This window comes from Balaenoptera borealis (genome assembly GCF_965194805.1).
Source record: "Balaenoptera borealis genome assembly, chromosome: 6".
Lineage (NCBI taxonomy): Eukaryota > Metazoa > Chordata > Mammalia > Artiodactyla > Balaenopteridae > Balaenoptera > Balaenoptera borealis.
In genome coordinates this window covers 51,750,523-51,773,028 of record NC_138863.1, presented here as the reverse complement: position 1 = coordinate 51,773,028, position 22,506 = coordinate 51,750,523, and the positions used below count along the sequence as shown (strand labels likewise).

General features: G+C 36.2%; 1 protein-coding gene and 2 long non-coding RNA genes across 7 annotated transcripts in view; 2 read left to right on the top strand and 1 right to left on the bottom strand.

Moving 5' to 3' along the window:
* The window catches only part of LOC309631328, an 84,793-nt gene extending 78,046 nt beyond the window's left edge, over nucleotides 1–6,747 (bottom strand). Inside the window, exon 1 of the long non-coding RNA XR_014246197.1 lies at nucleotides 3,730–6,747. This is a non-coding gene — a long non-coding RNA (uncharacterized lncRNA). The remainder of the gene's footprint in view (nucleotides 1–3,729) is intronic.
* An 11-nt stretch (nucleotides 6,748–6,758) lies between these two features.
* LOC309631332 overlaps nucleotides 6,759–22,506 on the top strand; it is a 639,135-nt gene continuing 623,387 nt past the window's right edge. Inside the window, exon 1 of the long non-coding RNA XR_014246201.1 lies at nucleotides 6,759–6,920. This is a non-coding gene — a long non-coding RNA (uncharacterized lncRNA). The remainder of the gene's footprint in view (nucleotides 6,921–22,506) is intronic.
* PPP1R1C (protein phosphatase 1 regulatory inhibitor subunit 1C) overlaps nucleotides 6,927–22,506 on the top strand; it is a 133,733-nt gene continuing 118,153 nt past the window's right edge. For all 5 annotated transcript variants that reach the window (XM_082397626.1, XM_082397625.1, XM_082397628.1 and 2 more), the window contains exons 1-2: nucleotides 6,927–8,350; nucleotides 10,024–10,084. In XM_082397626.1, coding sequence (XP_082253752.1) covers nucleotides 8,270–8,350; nucleotides 10,024–10,084 — 142 coding nt within the window. In that variant the 5' untranslated portion in view covers nucleotides 6,927–8,269. The remainder of the gene's footprint in view (nucleotides 8,351–10,023; nucleotides 10,085–22,506) is intronic.

The following is a 22,506-nucleotide window of genomic DNA, read 5'->3' as shown; positions in this document are numbered from 1 at the left end:
ATGACTCATCTTAATCAGTAAATTATTCTAGTTTTTAATGTTCCATTATTTAAGATTATTTGTGGATATGAATAAGCCTAAGTTGCACATAGAAACTTGGGCAAACACTCAAGAATGGATCACATTCCTTTTTAGAGTCTACTTAGAACCAGAAGATTGCTAATTGCAACAACATGAAGCTGAAAGTTGCAGTCATCTCATAAAGAACCTATTTTTGCTTAAATGGAAGTTGGATCAAAAAGAACATATATAAAATACTAAATATGTAAATGCATTTTACACAGTAAGTGTGCAGGTGAGCAGGAGGTGAGCAGAAAAAGTAAAGAAGAGCATTTGTCAAGTTTTATAATGATGATAAAAAAGGCAAAATGATGAGTGTTAAAGTGCCAGTTTAAACTAATCATTCCTTGAGGTGTAAGTCAGAAGAAAAGGGTTTTTTGGCAAAGCAGATCTTTTTCTGACATTGAGAGTATAGAAAATAATTGGCTTCCTTCTAGAGATGTTCTAATCAAATATATTTCTTGAAAAATTAAAAATACACTCAATATGAATATAGTATTCATTCATATAATATCATAGTCTCACTGACATTTATATTGTATAAAACTTACAAATCACATGCATACTTCATTTAAAATCATACCCCGTTTTCGTTAAAAAAGATTTTGAGAAGCTTGTCAAATCAATTACTATGAGCACCAGCTTTCTGTTTCTGGGGATTGATGAATCAATTTGTGTCTTATGTAGACATTTGCCTCCGGTCTTCCCTGTATCTTGCCTTTTAAGCAATCTCCTAAATATTAGCATTTTACCAAAGGCAGGAAGATTTAGGGATAAGGGATGAAACAAATTAGTCAATTATGCCACCTTGGAGTATTTCTAATGCAAGGTTTATACATGCATGCATAGACAGTTTAAGGTAAAAAAAAAAAAAGTCATAAAGTTAAAAAAAAAAAAGGAACCGATCTCTGGAGTTGATTTATGTGGTCATGTATGTACTGTTTGTCACTCTTTCCCACAGAAATCCAAGAGACTGGATTTCTGTGGGAAAGGGCTAATATTGGACAATCCAAGGTTGTCTAATATTAATTAAAATAACATACGTACCATTACACTCTGAGAATATTTCTTACTTGATATGACTCAGCTGTACACAGGTTTACCCCACCACCTGAAAGATCGCTTTTATACCACTCTGCTTTTCTTCAAGACCTACAATAGTATTATACATGTTTTCGATAACCAAAAGAAATCCAAAGAGGATTTTCGCTTCTACGAAAATAGGCGAAAAGCGAAATCAGAGTTCAACGTTTGTTTTGCAGAGTACCATCACAGCAGCAGCGCGCACCCTGAGCAGAGAGAATGACGCCAAGCTCCTTCCCCAGGAACTACACTCAGCAACTCAGGATCAAGCCTCCGTAGCTTTGAACTGTGTTTGAGCATCTGTGTTTTATCTCAATTTATTTTGTGCATCCCTTAGCAAAACGTGTCCTAAGATATCACAAAAGCCTAAGGGAGCTCACAGGGGTGTTACGCTTAGCATAAAAATGGATGTAATTAAGCATTTCAATCGTAGTGCATGAAATAAAATTTTTTATGTGTTATTTGGTATGATTTAATAGGTTATTTTGGGGGTCTGGGAATGCTCAAAAATGTTCTTATATAAATTGATGGTAACTGCTTCTTTACTTTAGATCATTTCAGCTTATGAAGACTTTCATAGGAACACTCTACTTTCCAATAGTGGGGGAAACGAGTATACATTTCAAATTGGATTACTCTGAGAATCTTTGCAGGTACAAATGAGTTGAGCAGAAGATGCTATTAAAACATTTCCCAGAACAACCAAACATTAAATGAAAAATCTTATCTGCTTTTCTACATCATCACAGAAGTTAGGTGAAAAAACAACTTCTATTTTTGTCACAAATTGTAATTGGAGAAGACTGTGGTCATAAAGATTTTCTGTCCACTCTGAGATGGGATTCTTGCATAAAGATTTCCTGTCCACTCTGAGATGGGATTCTTGCATAAAGATTTGCTGTCCACTCTGAGATGGGATTCTTCTAGAATTAAGATAAACCTGAAGCATCTCAATCACAACCTTAACACACAGGGTGGCCCTACCTGGAATTTCTCTGGGGAACTCATATTTTCTGTTTGTGCCCCAGGGTTTTAAGAAACTATCTGAGACAGCCCAAGTATGAAGGAGTGAGGGGGAGATAGACCAAAGCACCAACAGAAGGTCAGTGTTGGGTTGGAAGAAGCCCCTAATCTGAGAACAATGAAACAGAATTCTCACTGGTCCCCAGGGGTCAGAATTAGGGTGGTGGCAGCAGCTGGCTGGGATCTACCTGGTAATCTTCCACTAGCTATGCCTGAGTACCCTTTAAAAGGTTACACGTGTTTTAAAGTAAAGTGCTTCATTGTAATAGGAGTGTAGTCTTTTCCTGTGTTCTTCAATCATTTAAAATAGTCTCTCAATAAGGTAGTACACAAAATGCTTTTCCTGATATCTGTAATATGGATGAAAGCGTTTAGAAGTCTACCAAAATTTTGATGACTATCAAATTGTGTCTGACATCAATTATATAACATCACAAGTCACCAATCTTAGGTGACTCACCAAACCCTGTTTCGAAAAATTCTGTATCTAAAATCTTGGGGGTAACGGAGGTTGATTGCTCTCTATCTGGCATTTGATGACAGAGTTTAAAGAACTAAACTACAGTTGGGCTATTAGCTGGAGAGTTATTTGTTGCCTATTTTGTTTTCTTCAAAATGTGTTGTCTATTCAAGTTTCTTTTTTGAAAAACATCTAAAAAAGTAAGACTGGGAAGGACTTGGAAAGAACTTGTTCCTTCAAGTCTTATCTGATTGACAAGTATTACAATAACCTACTTCATACTTTGCCTGATCACATTTTGTAGTACTTAATACCATTTATATTTTGAACCTTTCTTCTGAGTAAAAGACGTGAGGTTCCTTAAAGTTTAAGGAGCTTCATTTTCTGCCCTGTTAATTCCCTCTCTTTCTCTCACCTTCCTTTCATGCTGTTTTAATTATGTAACAGTAAAAGTAAGGCTATATTTCATTTGTCATCCATGGCTTAGAGAATCAATAAGGCTACCAAGAAAATAATAGCTGTTTTTCAAGGAAATTCCAAGAAAACAAAGATTCTCCTGATTTTTTCCAATTATTATTGTAGCGTCTATGCATTATATTGCGTATATCAGCCAAGTATATTGAAAGGCTCTTTGTGTACTTGCAGTCTTTCCTGTAATAATGTTGTTATAGGTAAATATAAGAGTGTTACGTAGTGTTTTTTTGCATTTAATAGGTGAGGTAAATTCAATATTTTTTTGAAAATAATGATCTCATCCAAAGAAGACTGTCCTTAATTAAAAGATAAAACATGTTCTTTAAAAAACTGTTCTATTTCAATCTCTCTAATTTAAGGGAGAGTGAAAACAATCTTTTTATGTGTGAAAATTAAGAACTTTTACAGAAAGTATTACTTAAAAAATTCTCTTTGTTATTCTGGAAGCTACTTTTTTATTACAAACTGAACACCTGCCTGTTGTATAAAATAGAAAAGCGTAAAGAGTGAAGATGTGACATATAATCCTACTTCCCAGAGATAATCCCTAGCAACACCTCAGAACAGATTCTTCCAAACAGTTTTCTCACATCACGTACAAAAATATAAATGTCGACCAGAGCGCTTACATGTATCCTCCCTGCGGCTTTGGTTTCTTCACAGCGTGGTGGCTGGTGTCTAGGTGGAAGCGTTCCCAGATGGAGGCACAAGACAGTAAGTGTTGCAAGAGAACTAAGCAGAATTAGTACAGCCTTTTATGATCTCGACTGCGCAGTCATGTATCATCATGTCCTCTGTATTCTATTGGTTACAGACTCCAGACTGTAAGAAATAATGTTTTTTGTTTATAAGACACCCAGTCTCTGGTATTTTGTTATAGCAGCCTGAATGGACTGAGGCAAGTGACAATTTTAAAAATGACTGTTGGTACTCATCAGACAAAAACTTTAAAACAGTTTATAAGTACTATGTATCTATGGAATTTGCAGCCAATTAAGATAGCAAGAAATATCAATAGCTTCAGATGGCATCTCTGTATATCACAGAGTACAACAGCTGTTGTTTATATGAATGCTAAAAAGTAAGGAAAAAGGACAACTTATGTTTGATATATACTCCTTTAAAAGGCATGAAAATATGGAATACATTTTTAAGTGCCCCTTAAAATATTCAAATAAAAGCAAGGTGTAGTGCTTAAAAGAATGAGCTATAGACCAGGGAAAATTCAAATATATTGCAACACCTTGTTTCCTGACAATATGACAGATGAAGCCTAAGTGGAGTTATTTAGAAGCTACTAGATCCCCAACATCTTGCTTGTGCTGTTTATATTAAGACAGGATACAAAAGGACTTGCTGTCTAGGAGGGGAGGCCAAAGGAACACAAAGGAAATTTGTAGAGAATAACATAAAACTACATATAATTAAATACCAGGAGAGGAAAAAAGGGAGTGATTCCTCTTGTCTGGAGAATTTGAGGGTGCCTTTTTAAGGAGGTGGAGTTAGAGTATGAATCAATTTGGATAAAAGAGCTTCCCAGGAAGGCAGAGGAGGCCACAGAAAGGCTGGCTGTGGGGTAAAGTGTAGCCAAATGGGGGTCTTGAAGAGCTGTGGAAAATAGGGTCAGACAGATATTATAGCGTAAAATTAGGAAGGCCTAATGGCCTATTGTCCTGATGTTTTACCTTCTCTACTCATAGTATCACTTATCTTGAAGAGAGACTGTAATTATCGCTTATTCTAGAAAGCTTTTTAAATCTTTAATGATAGCACCCATTACATTAAGAAAAAGAAAAGAAAAGCTGCCTTCTTTCAAGTCAGCTTGGTGACATAACATCGAACTCTAGATTCTCAATTCTATGTTGATTTATAATTTGAAATATAAGATCATGATTATTTGTATCCTGTAATCATGCTACCTCCTTTCCTTTTATTCATATGTCATGTCATCTTAAGGTCTTTTACCATGGGACACTTGCGGTTAGAACATCTAACCACTGTAGAGATTCTGGTGCCTTCCATGGACTTCTCTCTGGGCCCTTATATGATAGTAGCCATCATAATTAAAGCCCAGGCTTGATGCAAAATTGCCTGCATTTGAATGCTGGCTCTGCCACACGTTAGCTGGATGACGCTGGGCAAATTACCTAAATTCTCTGATTCTCAGTTTCTTCATTTCAAATTAGGGATGGCAGTAGTACCTACCTCAAAGGGTTGTTATGAATACTGTATTCAATAAGTTAATGCAGATAAAGCATTTAGAATTGTGCCTGGCACATAGTGTCATGTAAGGTTAATTATTACAATTATCTCTAACAGGGAGAAAAAATATACACCTAATATTTACCATAATTATACTCCCTGTATAAAAATGTTTAGATTATTTCAAATTCAAGTTACATTTTAAGTGATTCTCAGAATAACAATTTAGCTTTAAAAGAACCTCAGATGCCTTTAACACAATCTCTCCTCCAATGCCATAGCAAAAGGCCTGGCATGGAGTAGGTTGTAGTATCTTCTCAACAAACACTTGCTGTGTGAATGAGTGGCACTGAAAATGCTAAACAGTTAAAAGACAGACCGGTAGTTGTTGCACTAAGTAGAGGTATTCTGGGTGCTTTGGGAACGCAGAAGAGGTGGCTGTAAACCCAACGTGGGTGGGAGGAGATCTGTGAAAGCTACCCAGAGGCAGTGACACTCAGCTGAGGCCTGAAGTATGCACAGGCGCTGGCCTGATGAAGAAAGGGTCTAGACAGTCAATACTATTTACGATATTATTTCTCGCCGAACTATTCAAAACAGAGAATTAGTTAATGAGAATCATTTTATTGGCGTTTATACCATAATGCATATGTGGAATTTCACTTTATCACCTATTGTTCTAACTGGTATCCAATTATTCTAAATAGGTAGAGATTCCTTGTAAGCTGGATTAAAATTGTATTTTCAGCCTTTTGAAAAACCTAGCTATCTTTTACTTAGTGGTTATGATGTGCTGGCCTTGTAATGAGCTCTTTTAAAGAATTCATTTTAAATAAATTCATTTTAATTCATCTAAACTTCACAAGAAGGAAATTCTCTTACTGCTCACCTTCATAAACTAAGTAGCAGAGCCAGGATTTGAACCCAAGGCTGCAAAGTGCATGCTCTTAATTACTACACTAAATGAAGTTTTGGATTAATTGCTCACTAGAAGTGGTCTTGTTTTCCTTACATGTTATTTGAAGAAATATTTAGAGAAATAACTCCTTTAATGATACCAATTCAGATTTTCATTCTGAGAACTTCTATAAACTGTTACATGAAATGTAAGTTATAAGTTTCCTTTTGACACTACAAAGATGAACCCATCACAAGATTTCTTGCTGGTCAGCACTGTGCTCCAACTGAAAGTGCTTTCACATCCACATTTTCATTTGCTTTTTCCCCAGAGGGTATAGAAAACTATTTGAATAATGCATATTACTTTCTATACTCTTTCAACAGAACGTTGCATACTTAAATCATTAAAATGGATTCTTGGGTATGGACTCAAAATTAAAAAAAAAAAAAAAAAAAAAAGAAAGAAAACTTTATTTGTAAATACCTGGAACAGTAGTCAATGTCTAAATGTATTAGCTAAATCCAAAAACATATTAAAAAGTCTAGCATTCTACTGGACTGAATGTCAATACTATGACATAGTATGAGTGTGTTTCATGTTTGGTAATTGCAATCATTGTTGCTTTTGTTGTGGTCATCCATGTACAATGCTTGGTGTCAGTCGATTTATCTCTTGTAAAAATAAAATACAGTGTGTGTGTGTGAAAAAAAAAAAAAAGTCTAGCATTCATCAAACACTATCTTTCAAATAAAGAAGTTCTTTCTCCTATTAAAGCAGCTTCATTTTCAGCCTTCCTTTGCAAAAGGAGTTGAATGCATGAAGCCATCTGGCTGTGCTATTGCTTCTCCTTAGATATTAACAGATGTGAAGAGCAGGCCAGTGGCCCCCTCTACCTTCACCACTAGCCAATATAACCATCATCCTCTATCATTCTGAAGATTTCCCCTTTTACACTTCTTTTCCCTAAGACCTTTTTGTTTACATATATCCCCATTATTGGCAACAAATCACAATGCTGGATCCCATTAGGTTTCCACTAATGTCTTCTAGTCACTTCTGTATTCTTCCAAATCAGAGGATATAACTGGCTCCACCAGGAAACAAAATAGAGGTCATTGCAGCAGCCGTGACTTTCAAGCCATTTGCTAAATTTAGCTGTCCAATACTTTCCACTCTAATGAAAACTGTGGACTACAATTATAGAATGCTGGAACAGAACAGGAGCTTAAAGGTCACTAAGTCCAATCTCCTTGTTTGTCTGAGGAAGGTATGGCGGCCTAGATATAGCCTCTGATTTGCTTGAGGCCACAGAGCTTGTTAGTGGTAGGGATGGAACCTGAACTGAGATCTGCTCAGTCCTGAAGGCAATGTTGTCCTCACTCCACCACAGACGCTCTGCATCCCATGATCAGTCTTACCTAACCAGGTCTCACAGCATAAATATAGCTGATATTATTGGTTGTGGCTTATCCTCCGTGGCAATCATCAATTTGGTAGCTGGATGTGAAATAACAAAGGTGTCTGATGGATTAGTTTCTCCAAGAGAAATGAAATGATCCTATATCCAAACCCTGCCCCCAACTCTAAAAACTTACAGCTTTATGTTCATCAATAATGAATGGCCCATCCCTGCAATACTCAGAGGGAGCTTACATTGCACTTTTGAGCAGCCGGTTAGTAATGTACAGTGGATAGAGCCTTTCTTTCAAATCCCGGGGCAGCAGGTCCTTCAAGGCTAGCATTACATTTTCAATTAGCTGCTGAGTGAATGCTTGGCATGTGTATATTAGTGAAGAGGCACACTATTAGCTTACAGTTCCTTTCTGTATTGTGCTGAGAGGATCTAAGGGATTGGTGGGGGAACAGGCAAGTCAGGCATCACTGTGGATGTTGAAGAAGGGAGTTACTCAGACCTCGGCATCTTCACTTGCTTTCTCTAGAATTACAGCTATTTATTACGAAGCACTCTGTGTAGCAGGGTGGAGTGCGCCTGAGGAAACACATCCCAGACACCACCTGGGGTTAGTCTTTCTGAGCCCTTCACATCTCTAATTCTCATCATTGTCATGGAGCCCAACAGTCCCAAAAAGATACAATTTGCTGTGCCTTTATTCCAGAGTCAGATTGCACCTGAAGCAGCTGAACAGGTAAGTGGAACCGGGTGGGGACCAGCTCCTGTATGTAAGTAATACAGACGTATATTCTTGTTATTAATTGAAAGCTTCTCCACCTCTTGAATTTGCCTAACTTTGTGACTTCCCAGGATATGTAAATGAGAAATAATTTCATTTCCACATGCACTTGTATTTGAGTTGCATTGGGGGAACTACTGGCTAAAATGCAGCATTTCATGTGATACAAGTTAGCACCCATTAAGGAAAAATGGTTATATTAGCAGTTTAGATTTGGATCCAAAAATCTGTTTGCTTTTGCTTATTAAAATAACAGGTTCAACACTTAGAGAAACTTCAAATTTTTTTTTCAAAATTAGCAAGCTTTTATTTTATTATTTATAAAATCAAAAGATTCATTTAACAATGAAAGCATTAAACCTTGGAATAATTTCAGATTACAGGTTTAATGTTTTATTTTAATGTTTTCATTGTGTATCCAAAGCAGTAATTATAAGTATATGTAATATAGGATCGTAGGTATATGTATCATTTAAAAAACATTTTATTCAGATATTAAAAATGGTATTTTAACACAACCTGGATTTTTTCCAAGTCTAATACGTCTATATATCTTTACTTCTATCTCTGTCTCTCTCTCATGTGAGATTGGTTTACTGTATCACCTTTCATATTCAGATTTACTTAGACTCTTGATTCAATGGAACCACTTAAAAGATCATTTGTGGTAAAATTACAACAGTGAGGAGGCAAAAACAAATTTATGGGGTCTTCTACCTAATTCATTAATTTCTTAAAACCTAAATTATTCCTGAATCCTCTTCCAAATATTATATACAAAGTCTTAAAAGTAATTATTGAATCTGAGACTCTCAACTTCCTAGGATGTTTTGATAATCTGAAGTAGATTGACCCAAACTCAAGCCAGATAAATACAACCTTGAACATGTATCTATGTTGAATGGAGCATTGGTTCTATCCTGGACAAGATATCACTGTTTAAAATTTATCCACTATCCTACTGATTTGGGAATTTACTTATATATTTAAAAGATCAAGGATACATTTGAAATTCTAATCATAAAATGTTCCTGTAACTCCGAAAATAAAGGAAAAAAACCCCACACCAAACCTATTAGTTTTAAGTGAATTATATACTTTTGCAAGATCCATATTCATTCTTTATGTGTTAATTTGTTCTAAATAATAATATAGAAAATAAGAAAAATTTATAATATTAATTGAAGTTAAGAACGTATGCTGTTAAATTTAACCTGCTGGAAATTTGAGTTTTCTAAGCTTCTCTTACCCTGTTTAGAAATAAGTGTAATGGATCTTGAAAGCTTCATCAATTTATGAGGCTCCAAGAGAGCCACTAAAATTAGCAAGTCATCCCTGTACCTTCACTGCATATTGGTATTCAGTGGTATCATTTGGTTACATACAACTATTTCTTTTCTGTGGAAATGTAGCTTTTTGATCAAAGAAGGTGATACTAATATCTGACAGTTCTACTGTCTGGCTTTCTATTATTCAAAATAAAATTAGTGAGCGCCTACCGTGTGCCCCCCAGAAATTTGCTCTTTATGTTAGGAAAAGATGAGGATGGGACAGACTTGCAAGCTGTAGAGTAACCTAGAACAGAGTCTGACAGTCTCTGACCTTAGCTGGGTCTTTGTTGTTCACAGATCAGGAAAAGAAGACCTACACCAGCATCACTTGTGATTCTCAATGAACATAACCCCCCAGGTAAAGAAGCATGATGTCTTATGTACTGATGTAACAGAACAGAATTGTTTGAGGAACATCAAAGAGCATGCCATTGCCAACAGGCTTCAATTCGGTATTTCAGTTAGCAATAATCTAATAAGCTAGTCTATACAATGGATCATAAACAAAATCAGAAATAGATATTATGAAAACTGTCTCAGCCAACTGCCTGCTTTTCCTCTAGAATGACTTACTGGTGACAATATGCTATGAAATGTTCTGTTAGCAATCACTGCTATGTGTTCAGGTGTTTGCATAGAATCTGGTTCAGTGCTTATTAATGAGTCTGGTAGAAAGTTGTTTAATTAGGTTTCATAGCTCAAATTGCAGCCCTGGAGATGCTGACATCTTTACAGAGTTGTTTTTTTATCAAAGGTTATCATGGGGTGGGCAATGAGCCAGCACTGGCTACAGCTTTGATGCTGATGTAATCTCTGAATAATGCAATTGACAAGTAACCAGATCAATTTTCAGCACTGCCCATTTGAGAGCCATTCTAAAGAGTTGTATCCATTTGTTGAGGTTTTATTCTCCATTTCCCATAAAAAGTAAAGCTGCATTATTATTCCTGATAAAGGACTATGATCTGCAATACACAAACATTATGTACTTACTGAATGGGGGTGATTTTAATTTCACATTTAAGCTCTGTTTCTAGAAATACAAGTAGGACAGCAAAGGTCACGGCACTAATTTGTATCCAGGCAGGACTTGTTGGATTTTTTGCAGGTATAAACAATAAGGGTGGCTAAAAAGAGTTTAATGGAAACATAGTAAGTGTAATTACATATTGTAGTGAATGATTTGTTTTAAGAATACCCGGGCAAAACAGTCTTTGACTTTTTCAGATTCCTTTCTAATTAGAGAAACATACATAAGATAAGAAAGTAAAATTCTAATAGAATATTAGTCATGGAGCCCAAATACAGAAAGATGTTCAGTTGTTGGGAAACAAATAAGCAAATTTATTCCTGCTGAAAACAAAGAATTATAATTTGATCCTGTATCTTTAAAGTGCTATAGCATTTTAAAATCATTTTCAAATATATTATTTCACTTAATAAATATAACTTATATTTGGTTGAATAAGAGATGCAACTGGTAAGAGGTGCAAATAAATACAAGTAAATAAACATAATAATGAAATCTTTTCATATTGGAGGTAATTTTAGAGCAATTTTCCATCACAGCCTTTTGCTCATAGTGGCAGACCTCTCCACAGTGTCCTAGAACTTACCTCTCTATGCTAACCTTGAAAAGTGTTGCCCAAAGATATAACAAGAAGAACAGAATCTTCATAATTTCATCTGTACTAAATATTTCTTCCCTATCCAACAATTCTTTATGTTTCAAATATTATCTGAACATTCTCTATCAAACAAAACAAAACAAATAACAGCAACAACAAAAGAACTTAATTGTTAAATGACCTTGTTAAAGCAATTGTTGCTTTTAGCCCTCAAAAGCAATGTGTTCTTTGACAAATAAAAATCGGGTGCAGCTTTAAAACCTGGTAAATAAACAAATCTCTTCAATTTATTGAAATTGCCCAGGACACATATGAGTATTCTTGGAATCACCTATCATTAATGCTCTTTAAAATTCAAATCCCTGAAAATCTTTCTTGTCAATTAATGAAGCAAAGAAAATTAAATTTTCCATTACAGAGACATTATTAACAAACCTTTCCAATTCATATGATAAGATCAGTATATTGTAATCATTGTTAAATGAATTAGACATGGCTTACTTTAAAAAAAAAATCTTTTCAGGAGTTTGCAGAAATAGTCTGTTATAAAAGAATATTTGAAAGAATGATTTAATTTTAGATTAGAAATAAAGGAAATAGAAAGATATTTCAACATGTAAATCCAGACTGTTTGCTAGTTCATCTTTGCCTGTGTAAACGTAGAGATGAGGAGGGCACCTGATTGGTAAGAGTCCAGGGGCAACAAAATGTCACATCACTCCCTTTCTAACAGCCTAGAATTCTCAGCAGTAGAAACGCTAGGGAAACAGTTACATAACCTGTTAAGGATATACCCTCCGGCATAGATTAATCTATTTAATTCAAAATAATGGGACACAAGACTAAAAATGTTAAATTGAAGGCATCATACCTGAAAAAATTTAAAAGCAAAGGGTGTGTCTTTATGGTGGAGAGGGCAGAAACTACGTTTGCTTCTTGGAATGACTCTAAACAGACAACGGCAGTAAAAAGGTACTAGAAGCCGGAGATGCGGGGGTAGAGGTGCACCAAAGACAAATTTCATCTTTTTCAAATGTTTTCTAGGGCTACCAATTTTAGTGACCTTGTAGTAAACTGCTTATCTTTCAGAATTTTTAATCTTCTGAGTAAGTGCCTATTTATGATAACCTCTCTCAGGTTATACAGTAAGAGTCTCATTGTCTCGTCTTGTACTATTTGCTTTTACTCTTTTTTTTTTTTTTTTTTTTTTAAGAAATTCACGTTCTTTTATTTATTTATTTATGACTGTGTTGAGTCTTCGTTTCTGTGTGAGGGCTTTCTCTAGTTGCGGCAAGTGGGGACCACTCTTCATCGCGGTGCGCGGGCCTCTCACCATCGTGGCCTCTCTTGTTGCGGAGCACAGGCTCCAGACGCGCAGGCTCAGTAATTATGGCTCATGGGCCCAGCCGCTCCGCGGCATGTGGGATCTTCCCAGACCAGGGCTCGAACCCGTGTCCCCTGCATTGGCAGGCAGATTCTCAACCACTGCGCCACCAGGGAAGCCCTTTGCTTTTACTCTTGTACAATATGTAGTTAACTGGTTTGGTTTCTATATTTTTATTTAAAGGGATGACTACATATAAATCTTCTCTATTTAGAAGTAAATGGCAATGTCACTTTCTGCAATTTATTTCATCACATTTCTAGATTTACTTAAACATTACTTGTATTTACAATAGTAGGCTTACGAGAAGACTGTATATTTATTTGGCTACCAGTATTAGAAACCTAGAATTGGGAAAGAACTTCAGAAAATACCTAATCTAACCACACTTCTTCATGAAAGATACAGAAATCGACCCAATCGACCCTGAGACTTGCTCCATTTTGTATATATCAGAGAAGAATCCATAGTTACAACTAGTTTTCAGTATGAGATCAAATTATTTTACGAGTTAGAAAATACAGTTTCTTGTGAAAAACGAGTGATGCCCCACTTTATTCTAACTCTTCATTTACTCTTGTCAATAAAAGTTCATTTACTCACCTTTTTAAAAAATTATTTATTTATTTACTTACTTATTTATTCGGCTGCACTTGCGCGGCTTGTGGGATCTCAGTTCCCCAGGGACTGAACCCAGGCCACGGCAGTGAAGGCCCAGAATCCTAACCACTAGGTCACCAGGGAAGTCCCTATTCACCTTTTTAAATACATAAGGCAATTCTTCATTACTTTCTTTTCTGGATTGAATGTTCCCAGTACCCAATAAGGGCCTTAATGAGCTCTATCCAAATTCTCCTTGTCTCTAGGCCTTTGGAGCCTAAAGCTAGACAAAGTCTTCCAGTAAAAAGCCAGATTAGAACAGACCTTCCGAATATTAAAGTTTGTGGCATCCATTCTTTTCCACTTACTGTTAAGCAGAGACAATATGGTTACAACTAAGTTTAATGGACCTGATGCCTATTAAACATGAGTGAACTGTAAGAGGCCAGGAGCTTACTGAAGATTTGGGTAAGTACACAGGAGTTTTGGCATCATTTAGAAGGTTGTTGTACATCTTACAAGTGGGACCAGACATATAATGTAAAATGGGGGATATTTATGGAACTTCCTATCACAGCCAAATTTGGGGGAGACTGACTTTCTCTTCGACACTTTTCGCTCCAAATATTCTTAGAAATGAGGAATAAAAACAAAGCATTTTCACACATGGGCCATGTTCCTAAAAATTACTTAATAATGAGACATATGAATTCAATATCTCACCATCTCCTTTCAACCTTGAGAGTAAGTCTAGTCAGTAAAGAGAACTGGGGTTTCCAATTGATTGGGCTATTTGGCTCCACACACTGAAAAAGAAGCCACAGTCCGTTCTGGAAGTAGCATGTGACTTTCTAAATGAGGCTTGCATTTTAGGAATTTGACAGTAAGTTGACTAATAAGATTTTCAAGGCTCTGTATTTAAAATCCTGAGACACTGGATGACAGAAAATATTGCTAGACTCAGACTGAGCTGTTCAAAGCAGAGAGGCTCCAGAAATTTTCAATGATGTGAGGTTTTGCAGGGTCATCAAGTTAAAGTGGACATTTATTTCTAGTGTTAGGGCATTCATATACAAACAGTCTCTCTTCATGGAGACCCTCTATTTTACAAAATGAGTGACTGGTAGGCAATGGGCACCCTGAGTACAAGTTCCAGGAATCTCACTGAGGATTTTCCTGGGATTCTTAAGGATGGGTAAGACATCATCAGCCCCACACCTGGAGGGGCTGTCACCCCCAGGGACCTCCAATCAAATGTGTTCAAGTAAAAGCTGTACTGGACCTATAGTCCGTACAGTTTTGTTTCATTCTTTTTCCTCATCTTCTTTGGGAATGTGGCTGTAATTCATTCTGATCCACAATTGTCGTTGATTGTTCAGCATTTATTTTGCCTTCTGAACATTAATGACAGTACAAAAGAAAGAAAGGTCCAGTGTTTGAAGACTCTTCAAGGTTTAACTGGTATTAATTTCTGTCAGAAAAGCCTATTTTTTTCTCCTCAGCATTTATTTCTATAAGTTATTGAATGCCAAACTATGCTGAATGAGTTAAAGATAAGTAATGCAGGGACTTTCCTGGCGGTCCAGTGGTTAAGACTCTGTGCTCCCAATGCAGGGGGCACAGATTCTATCCCTGGTCGGGGAACTAAGATCTCACATGCTGCATGGTGCAGCCAAAAAAAAAAAATTCAAAGATAAGTGATGCATGTGGCTTTCAGAGATTCACATACTGTACAACTGATTGACTTATTTTCCTATAACTATTCAGTCTGTGCAGCCAAATAGCCCGATCAATAGGAATAATTGTGAGCCAAAGATAAGGTTCCAGTTCTTAGTCATGCCAAAGTTTGCTATACTATAAGTGCTCAAAGGACTAGTGTCATCTTCAAATTGAATGGAAGAAAAATGAAAGGGCAAATTATAAAACTGTGAAATAGTGCTGTTTTATTTCAGCAAGATTACTACTTTTGTTCATTTTGAGCAATAGTATATACTGCTCACCTTCTACACTGATTTTAATAAGAAATAGCTTAGTGAAATATGACAGAATTATGGTAGGTTCAATTCACTTCCTTTTTCTTGGTCTCTGTTTTCCTACTTGTGGGTATTATAGCAGGTGAAAATAACCCTAAGGTACTTCTGCACGATGTAGAAAGGCAGTGTTTGTAGAAGGTAAAGCACTGCCTTTGGAGTAAGACTTGGGTTTGAATCCCAGCTTTGCCGGTTCCTGGTAGTGAGACATTGGGTGTGCAGTTGACCTCTGTGGGCTCAGTTTCCCCCTTTTTAAAAGAGGACATTGAGGTGTAAGAAAATGCATAGCACAGTGTCTGCAACCAAATAGATAGTGAAGACATGCGATCCCCCTGCGTCATTATATCCATGCTGAGAAAAGCTGAGTTCTCCTAAAACCTGCATTTCTTATCAGAAGATGGCCCAGCTCTTTTCCCATCCTGACTGCATTAGGCAGTGTCCCCACGAGGCATTGGTTCTTGATAAGAGAAAAGATGTACCATAACTCCTAATTCATCAGGATAAGAATACACAATTATGGAATTGTTATGGATCTTATACTGTGGTATTTGTTCAACTGACCATGTCTGGTTTACAAACATAATTGTCATGAAATATGAGTCCTTGGGAATATTTTAAAAATAAGCATGCTACTGATGTCTATAAAGTTATGAAAAAATATATTGCAAGCAAGAGATCTTTGTGAAAGATTGTATCCAATCAAAAATGCAATTCATGGGAATTCCTTGGTGGTTCAGTGATTAGGACTCTGTGCTTTCACTGCTGAGGGCCCGGGTTCGATGCCTGATCAGGGAACTGAGCTCCTGCAAACCACTTGGCGCAATCAAAAAAAAAAAAAAAAATGCAATCATATCCTAATAGTATGTGGAAAGAAAGAAGATTGAATATGGAGTATAAAAATCCTTTAGTGATATCTATTAAACTCTCATTTGATTGCTCACATTTGATTCCACTCCATTTGCTCTCACTTCCTTCCATACACCATTCCTGTGCTATATTCTGGGTAAGCTTTCTTCCTTTGGTTCCTTTGCCAACTCTTAAGACAGCCTAGACTGACTCATTTGTGTAAATCACTCTCCATGTTTTCCAATTAATCTTATTTAAATTGCAGCCTGAGACTCATTTAAATCTCAAAACTTTCCCCTAACTAATCTGAGTCATTGTCTGGCTCTGTTATTCCAATACTCTCCTCTCACCTGCAACTCTTGAAGGTATTTATTGATTTATACATTCAATTCAATTAAGTATTTACTGAGTCCTTATTCTAAATCCTCGAGGAACATGTGGACTAGGTAACAGAGAATAATACATCTGGATGAACCAGGATACAATTGTAATAACAGAAATTCCAACAGCTCAGACCACAGTAAGATTAATTCTGGCCAAGACATAGAGGCATTTATTTATCATGCTCACTATTCTATGAAACATTTGTAAAACTTGTCTTGATCTTTTGGCTTTAAGCTTTTAAGAACTGGCATCAGAGCTAACATTTTACTATTTATTCCAAACTAGTAGCATAGATATAGCTACTCAAACTAGTCGTATATCTAGTAGATATTAGATGCCCATGGTCTATTCAATTTAAGTGGATAAAAAAATATATTCTCAAATCCAATGGCAATCTATCAAACTTTCTGGGCACTTATTCTGGCTAAGGCACAGTGTTAGCTGCTCTAGGGGATAAAATAGGTAAGTCACCATCCCTGACCTCATGGAGAAACCTACCTGAGGCATAATTTGACACATGTATATTGGTAGTAAGATCAACAACATGTAGCAAAATACGAAATATATTTCAATTCAGTACAGAAATGTTTACCATAGGATGTTTTGGGTGATTAGGTTATAATGTTGTAAAATACGGTACAGAGACTAGATGCTTGATAAATGGTAACTCTTATTTTGGAGAGGCCGGCATGTACTCTTTAGGAATAGAGGTGTTGGAATCACTCAGGCTTGAATCTGGCTCTCAGATGGCTGCTTACTGCCTGTGTTACCCCAAAAAAGTGGCTCATCCTTTTAAGGCCCATTAAAAGTGAGGAAGCTGGGTTCACGAGGCTCTGAAAAGCTTGGTTTTTTCCAACACTACCAAATTTTACTCAATATAAAATATATTCATTAGAAATAAGGCTATTCTGCATCCATTGAATAAACAGACGTGCATTTTTGTGTCTATGTAATAGTACACATGGACAACATTGTAATCAGCTGTTCTGGGGAGCTTAAGGGCACATTCAATTTCAAATTTAAGCTAGAAAAAGTTTCTAACAGCTCTTTCTAATTGTTTCTATTTCATAATCATATTCAAGGAGAACAGTAAATTACCAAACCTCTAACAAAAAATCTAACCAAGCTATGTAGTTAACAGAGAAGGATTATTTATGCATTTATTTTAGAAATGTTCTGGAGCAAGCTTTCAAGCTTTGGGATTTTCTATCCTTTCTCCCACCATTTTCTATTCATGACTTTGACCAAGTAGTGATCTGATGCTGTTCCAGCAATACCAGACACAATTTGGTAGCAGAACTTACCAGGGGCTAAAGCTGAAATGCCCACACAGGGTCCGGACAGGTGACATAGATGCCTGCCTGGGCTCCGTGTAGGATGCTGTGAAGGGTACCGTGGTCTACTTGGAGGATGCAAGCTCCATTCAAGGCTGTCAAACTAAACAGATAAAACTACAAAGAAAGAAAAAAACACTGTAAGGGATGGAGGCACCTAAGTGGTAAGATTTTAGAGATGCTGGAAAATATCTCCCTAAATCCGTTTCCATACTACCTGAAATTCTACCTTTTGAAGTTGTTAATACTGTTACTATAATCTATCTTTTGAAACACGAGTACTCTGACCAGATGTAACATATTGTCCTGGCAAGTAGTCTACCTGGAGCTCAAAAAGCCTGAGGTGGAAAGAAAGGAAGGTCCTGGAGCAAACGTCCCAGCTGCAAGGATTAGGGCCCTCCGAATTCACCTCTTCCCTCCCAGTCTGTTTGCTCTTATTGCCTTCTCCATACTCGTCCCCCTTCATATCTTCCTTAGCATTTCAGGGGCCCCTGAACGTGCTGGGAAATTTAAAATCTATATCTATGAGTCTTTTCTGTGTTATGGATAGAAGATTATCTTTGAATTGAACTCAATGATTTTGTATCACTTAGGGTAATTTGATATATTTGATATAGTAATTATAGCGCTTAACAAGGCTATTTGTGAAATAAGTTGCCAAAACCTGCATCATCAAAGGGAGATATCTTGACAGTCTGGCTAGAATACAATTACAGTGCAACCTTGACAATAATGCTGAGAAAAAAGTACTGTGAGAACTAAGAAAAGCTAGGAAATTTGTAATCTTTCTGGGCTTTTTGTTGCTGTTGTTTCATTCTCTGGGAGCAATTTTCCTTCATTATGGGAAACAATTTTCATAATCACACTCTTTACATATAAATACATATTGACCTGCTCATAAAAATAGAACTGAATGCACAAAATGGAAGAATGAGAACAGTTATTTTGGAATCCAATTTTTAGAATAATTTGCCTCGATGTAACATCAGTTTATGCTTTTTTTCCCTGTCTGTTGAAGAACAGACTATTAGAACACATACACACAATAGATATTTCCATGCACAAACACATGTACACATGCTTATATAAGCCAAATACACAACTGTGTGTAAAAATATCACAGACTATTTATCCATGTAATAAAATCCACCTGCACTAGTGACCTGATTTTAAAAAGGCCAGCACCTACCAAAGTATCTAGAAAAGCTTCATGAATTCAGGTTACAAATGGAATAAAGCTAATAGTTATTATTTAAATTTCTAACCCTTTGAACTTGAAACAAATAAATCAAAAACTAATCACATTTGAAAACCCATGAATAAAAAACATTGAAATTACTGGCATAGATTCAAATGGTGAGATTTGTTAAATTATTTTTTAAATCAGAAGAATATTTTAAAAAATAAGTTACACTTATTGAATATTAGTTATTTTAAGACTATTCTCTCATTTTGGAGGTTTCCTGTGCCCATTTTCATAATTCACGAATACAGGGAGAAGTATTTTAATTAGAAACAGAAAGTGAGCTCCTCTGACTAACACCTGAAAATCAATGTCTAGCTGAAATGTGTCCCCTAAATTGAAATCAACATTTAAACTTTTGACCTCAACATTTCTGTTAATGGTACCTCCATTCCTCTAATTGCTGAACCACACAACCTTGGAATCAGCTCTGACCCCTCTCTCTCTCCCTTGCCCCTTGAACCTATCAATGCTCTTCTGCTAATGCTTCTGTACAGGTTGAATCTATCTCACTATATTTTTATTTTCTCTGCTCAGTCTAGACACTTATGGCTTTATTCCAAAAGAATACAGTAACTTCCAAACTGCTTTTCCATGGCTTTAACACTGGGAGGTGGTTTTGTGTAGAGTTAAGAGCCCTAATTTCAGAATCAATGAACATGGCATGACTTAGAATCAAATCATGTCATGACTGAATATCTGAGTCTTAGTTTCCAATTCTATGAAGCACAGATCATGGCAACTCCAACACTGGTCGTGTTGCTGGAATAAAGCAAGATGACATATGCTAGCAACGCGACTGATGGGAGATTTATTCTTTCCCCATTCTGATTTGCGTGAAAGGGTTTTGGCAGAGAATTATACAATGGGTGATTGGCTAGGCCAGCTTTACTTTTCAAAATGAATTTGTTATGAGCTCTAATTTGTATACTACAATATAATTTACCTGTCCTAGTTTTTAATTAGCCATAGCTAAGAAGAAGAAGAAGAGTAAGGCATGTAAAGTTGTCTTATGACGAGCTCATTATGTTTCAACATAATGTGCACATTATTCCTACTTCTTGCTTTAAGTAAGTCAGTCAATCGACAGATGAATGGATAAAGAAGATGTGGCACATATATACAAGGGAATATTACTCAGCCATAAAAAGAAATGAAATTGTGTTATTTGTAGTGAGATAGATGGACCTAGAGTCTCATACAGAGTGAAGTAAGTCAGAAAGATAAAAACAAATACTGTATGCTAACACATATATATGGAATCTAAAAAAAAAAAAGTTCTGAAGAACCTAGGGGTAGGGCAGGAATAAAGATGCAGATGTAGAGAATAGACTTGAGGACAGGGGGAGGGGGAAGGGTAAGCTGGGATGAAGTGAGAGAGTGGCATGGACATATATACACTACCAAATGTAAAATAGATAGCTAGTGGGAAGCAGCCCATAGCACAGGATCAGCTCGGTGCTTTGTGACCACCTAGAGGGGTGGGATAGGGAGGGTGGGAGGGAGGTGCAAGAGGGAGGGGATATGGGGATATATGTATATGTATAGCTGATTCACTTTGTTATAAAGCAGAAACTAACACACCATTATAAAGCAATTATACTCCAATAAAGATGTTAAAAAAAAAAATAAATAAATAAATAAGTCAGTCATTTCCACCATAGACTATGGAGTCTTTATTACACAATTTGCTGATAATTGTACTAAAGTTGAGATTTAAAAAATGAACAGAAGAAAGGAAAATAATTGTGTTAGATTATGGCTGGCACTGCAGCTTTATATCTATTTCCTTCTTTATTTTTGGTGGAGGGCTTGAAGGTTGAACAGGAACTTTGTTCATTTGCCATAGGTACCTTCCTATTGAAAATGGGCAGCGATTTCCGATTAAGCAGGACAGACTCAGACTCTATTTGCTTTTCAAAGCACTCTAAGGATTATCCACTTTCCCTTCATGGATCCTAAATACAGCTCACCTGCCCCCAACGATTAAAATGTTTTCAAGAAATAATGCCAGAGACCCACTCACCATCACATTTCAGTGAAGTAAAATGTCATGAATGATTGAACTAAAATGTCTCATCTCAAATTCTACCACAGGTCATTTTACTTTGTGAATAGCCCAGAATTCCTGCTTTACTTAGCCAATGAAGGGCACCTTTTTGCTCAAGGTCTTGGAGACAGCTGAAGATATTTTCATACCCTAATTCTGCGGTCCACTGACATCATTAGAATCAAAGCAAACAACAGCTGTAATGTTTATATGGACAGTTACAGTATAAGGGGCATGTGTAAAATACATTTTGAAGTACATTTAGGACCTAAAAGACAAAATTACCTCTAAGCTACAAATAAAATAATTTTTAAAAACCATATAAGCTCAAAGGCAAATTTAAAGAGGTTGATAGTAATGTATCTCACCTTTGGTAGTTTTCTAATTTGCAAACCTATTTCACTTATATATATCCTCAACAACTCTGTGAGATGAATATTATAACCTCCATTTTAGAAAAAGGGTGATAGATGAGTTGCTCCATGTCAAAGAAGCTAGTACATTAGTGGGTCTGAAATTTAAACACACACTGTCTATCCAAGGTCAGTGTGATTTCCACTACATTAATAACACTTTTCTCTCTACAAATAAGCAACATCATACCCTTCCTATTTTATTTCTGTCTTCCTCATGGAAGCAATTATAAGCAAGTTCTTCATTGTAGCTTGGCTAAGTGAGATTCTGTTTGATATGACACCAGAATGTACTTCTTTCCATTCCAACATGAGTTTGTTTTGGAGTGGTAATTCTACACCTTTTTTTTTCTTTTCTTGGATAATTTATTAGAAAAGAGGACTTCAGAGTTGTTAATACTAGATTTTTTATTATATAAGCAAAAAATCAGATTACCAAACAGAAATATAAATCTTACCCATTATTCCATTCTTAGAGTTAGACCTTGTAATTTATGCATGTGTCCATTTGCCTATTTATCTGTACTTATTAAGAAAAATAATTGTCTTAACTTAAAACATTAGTTGGAGGGCCAACGGTTTACATTTGGATCCTAGTTGACCAAGAACATGACCAATTTGTACACATGCTGGGGTGTCATCTTCCCTTCCCGTCAACTGTAGTTCTTATCCTCCTAGACTCAAATCAAACCCCCCTTCTTATATGAAACCTTCATTGACCACTCCAGCTGGAAGGCTTTATTCCAGGAGAAGTAACAAGTCACTGGATCCATTAACTCATTTGCTCCCTGCTCCCACTGATTGTTGATGACTTTCTGTCACCTAGTAATGCCCTGAAGAAATGAATTATAGAATTAATAAATTTTTT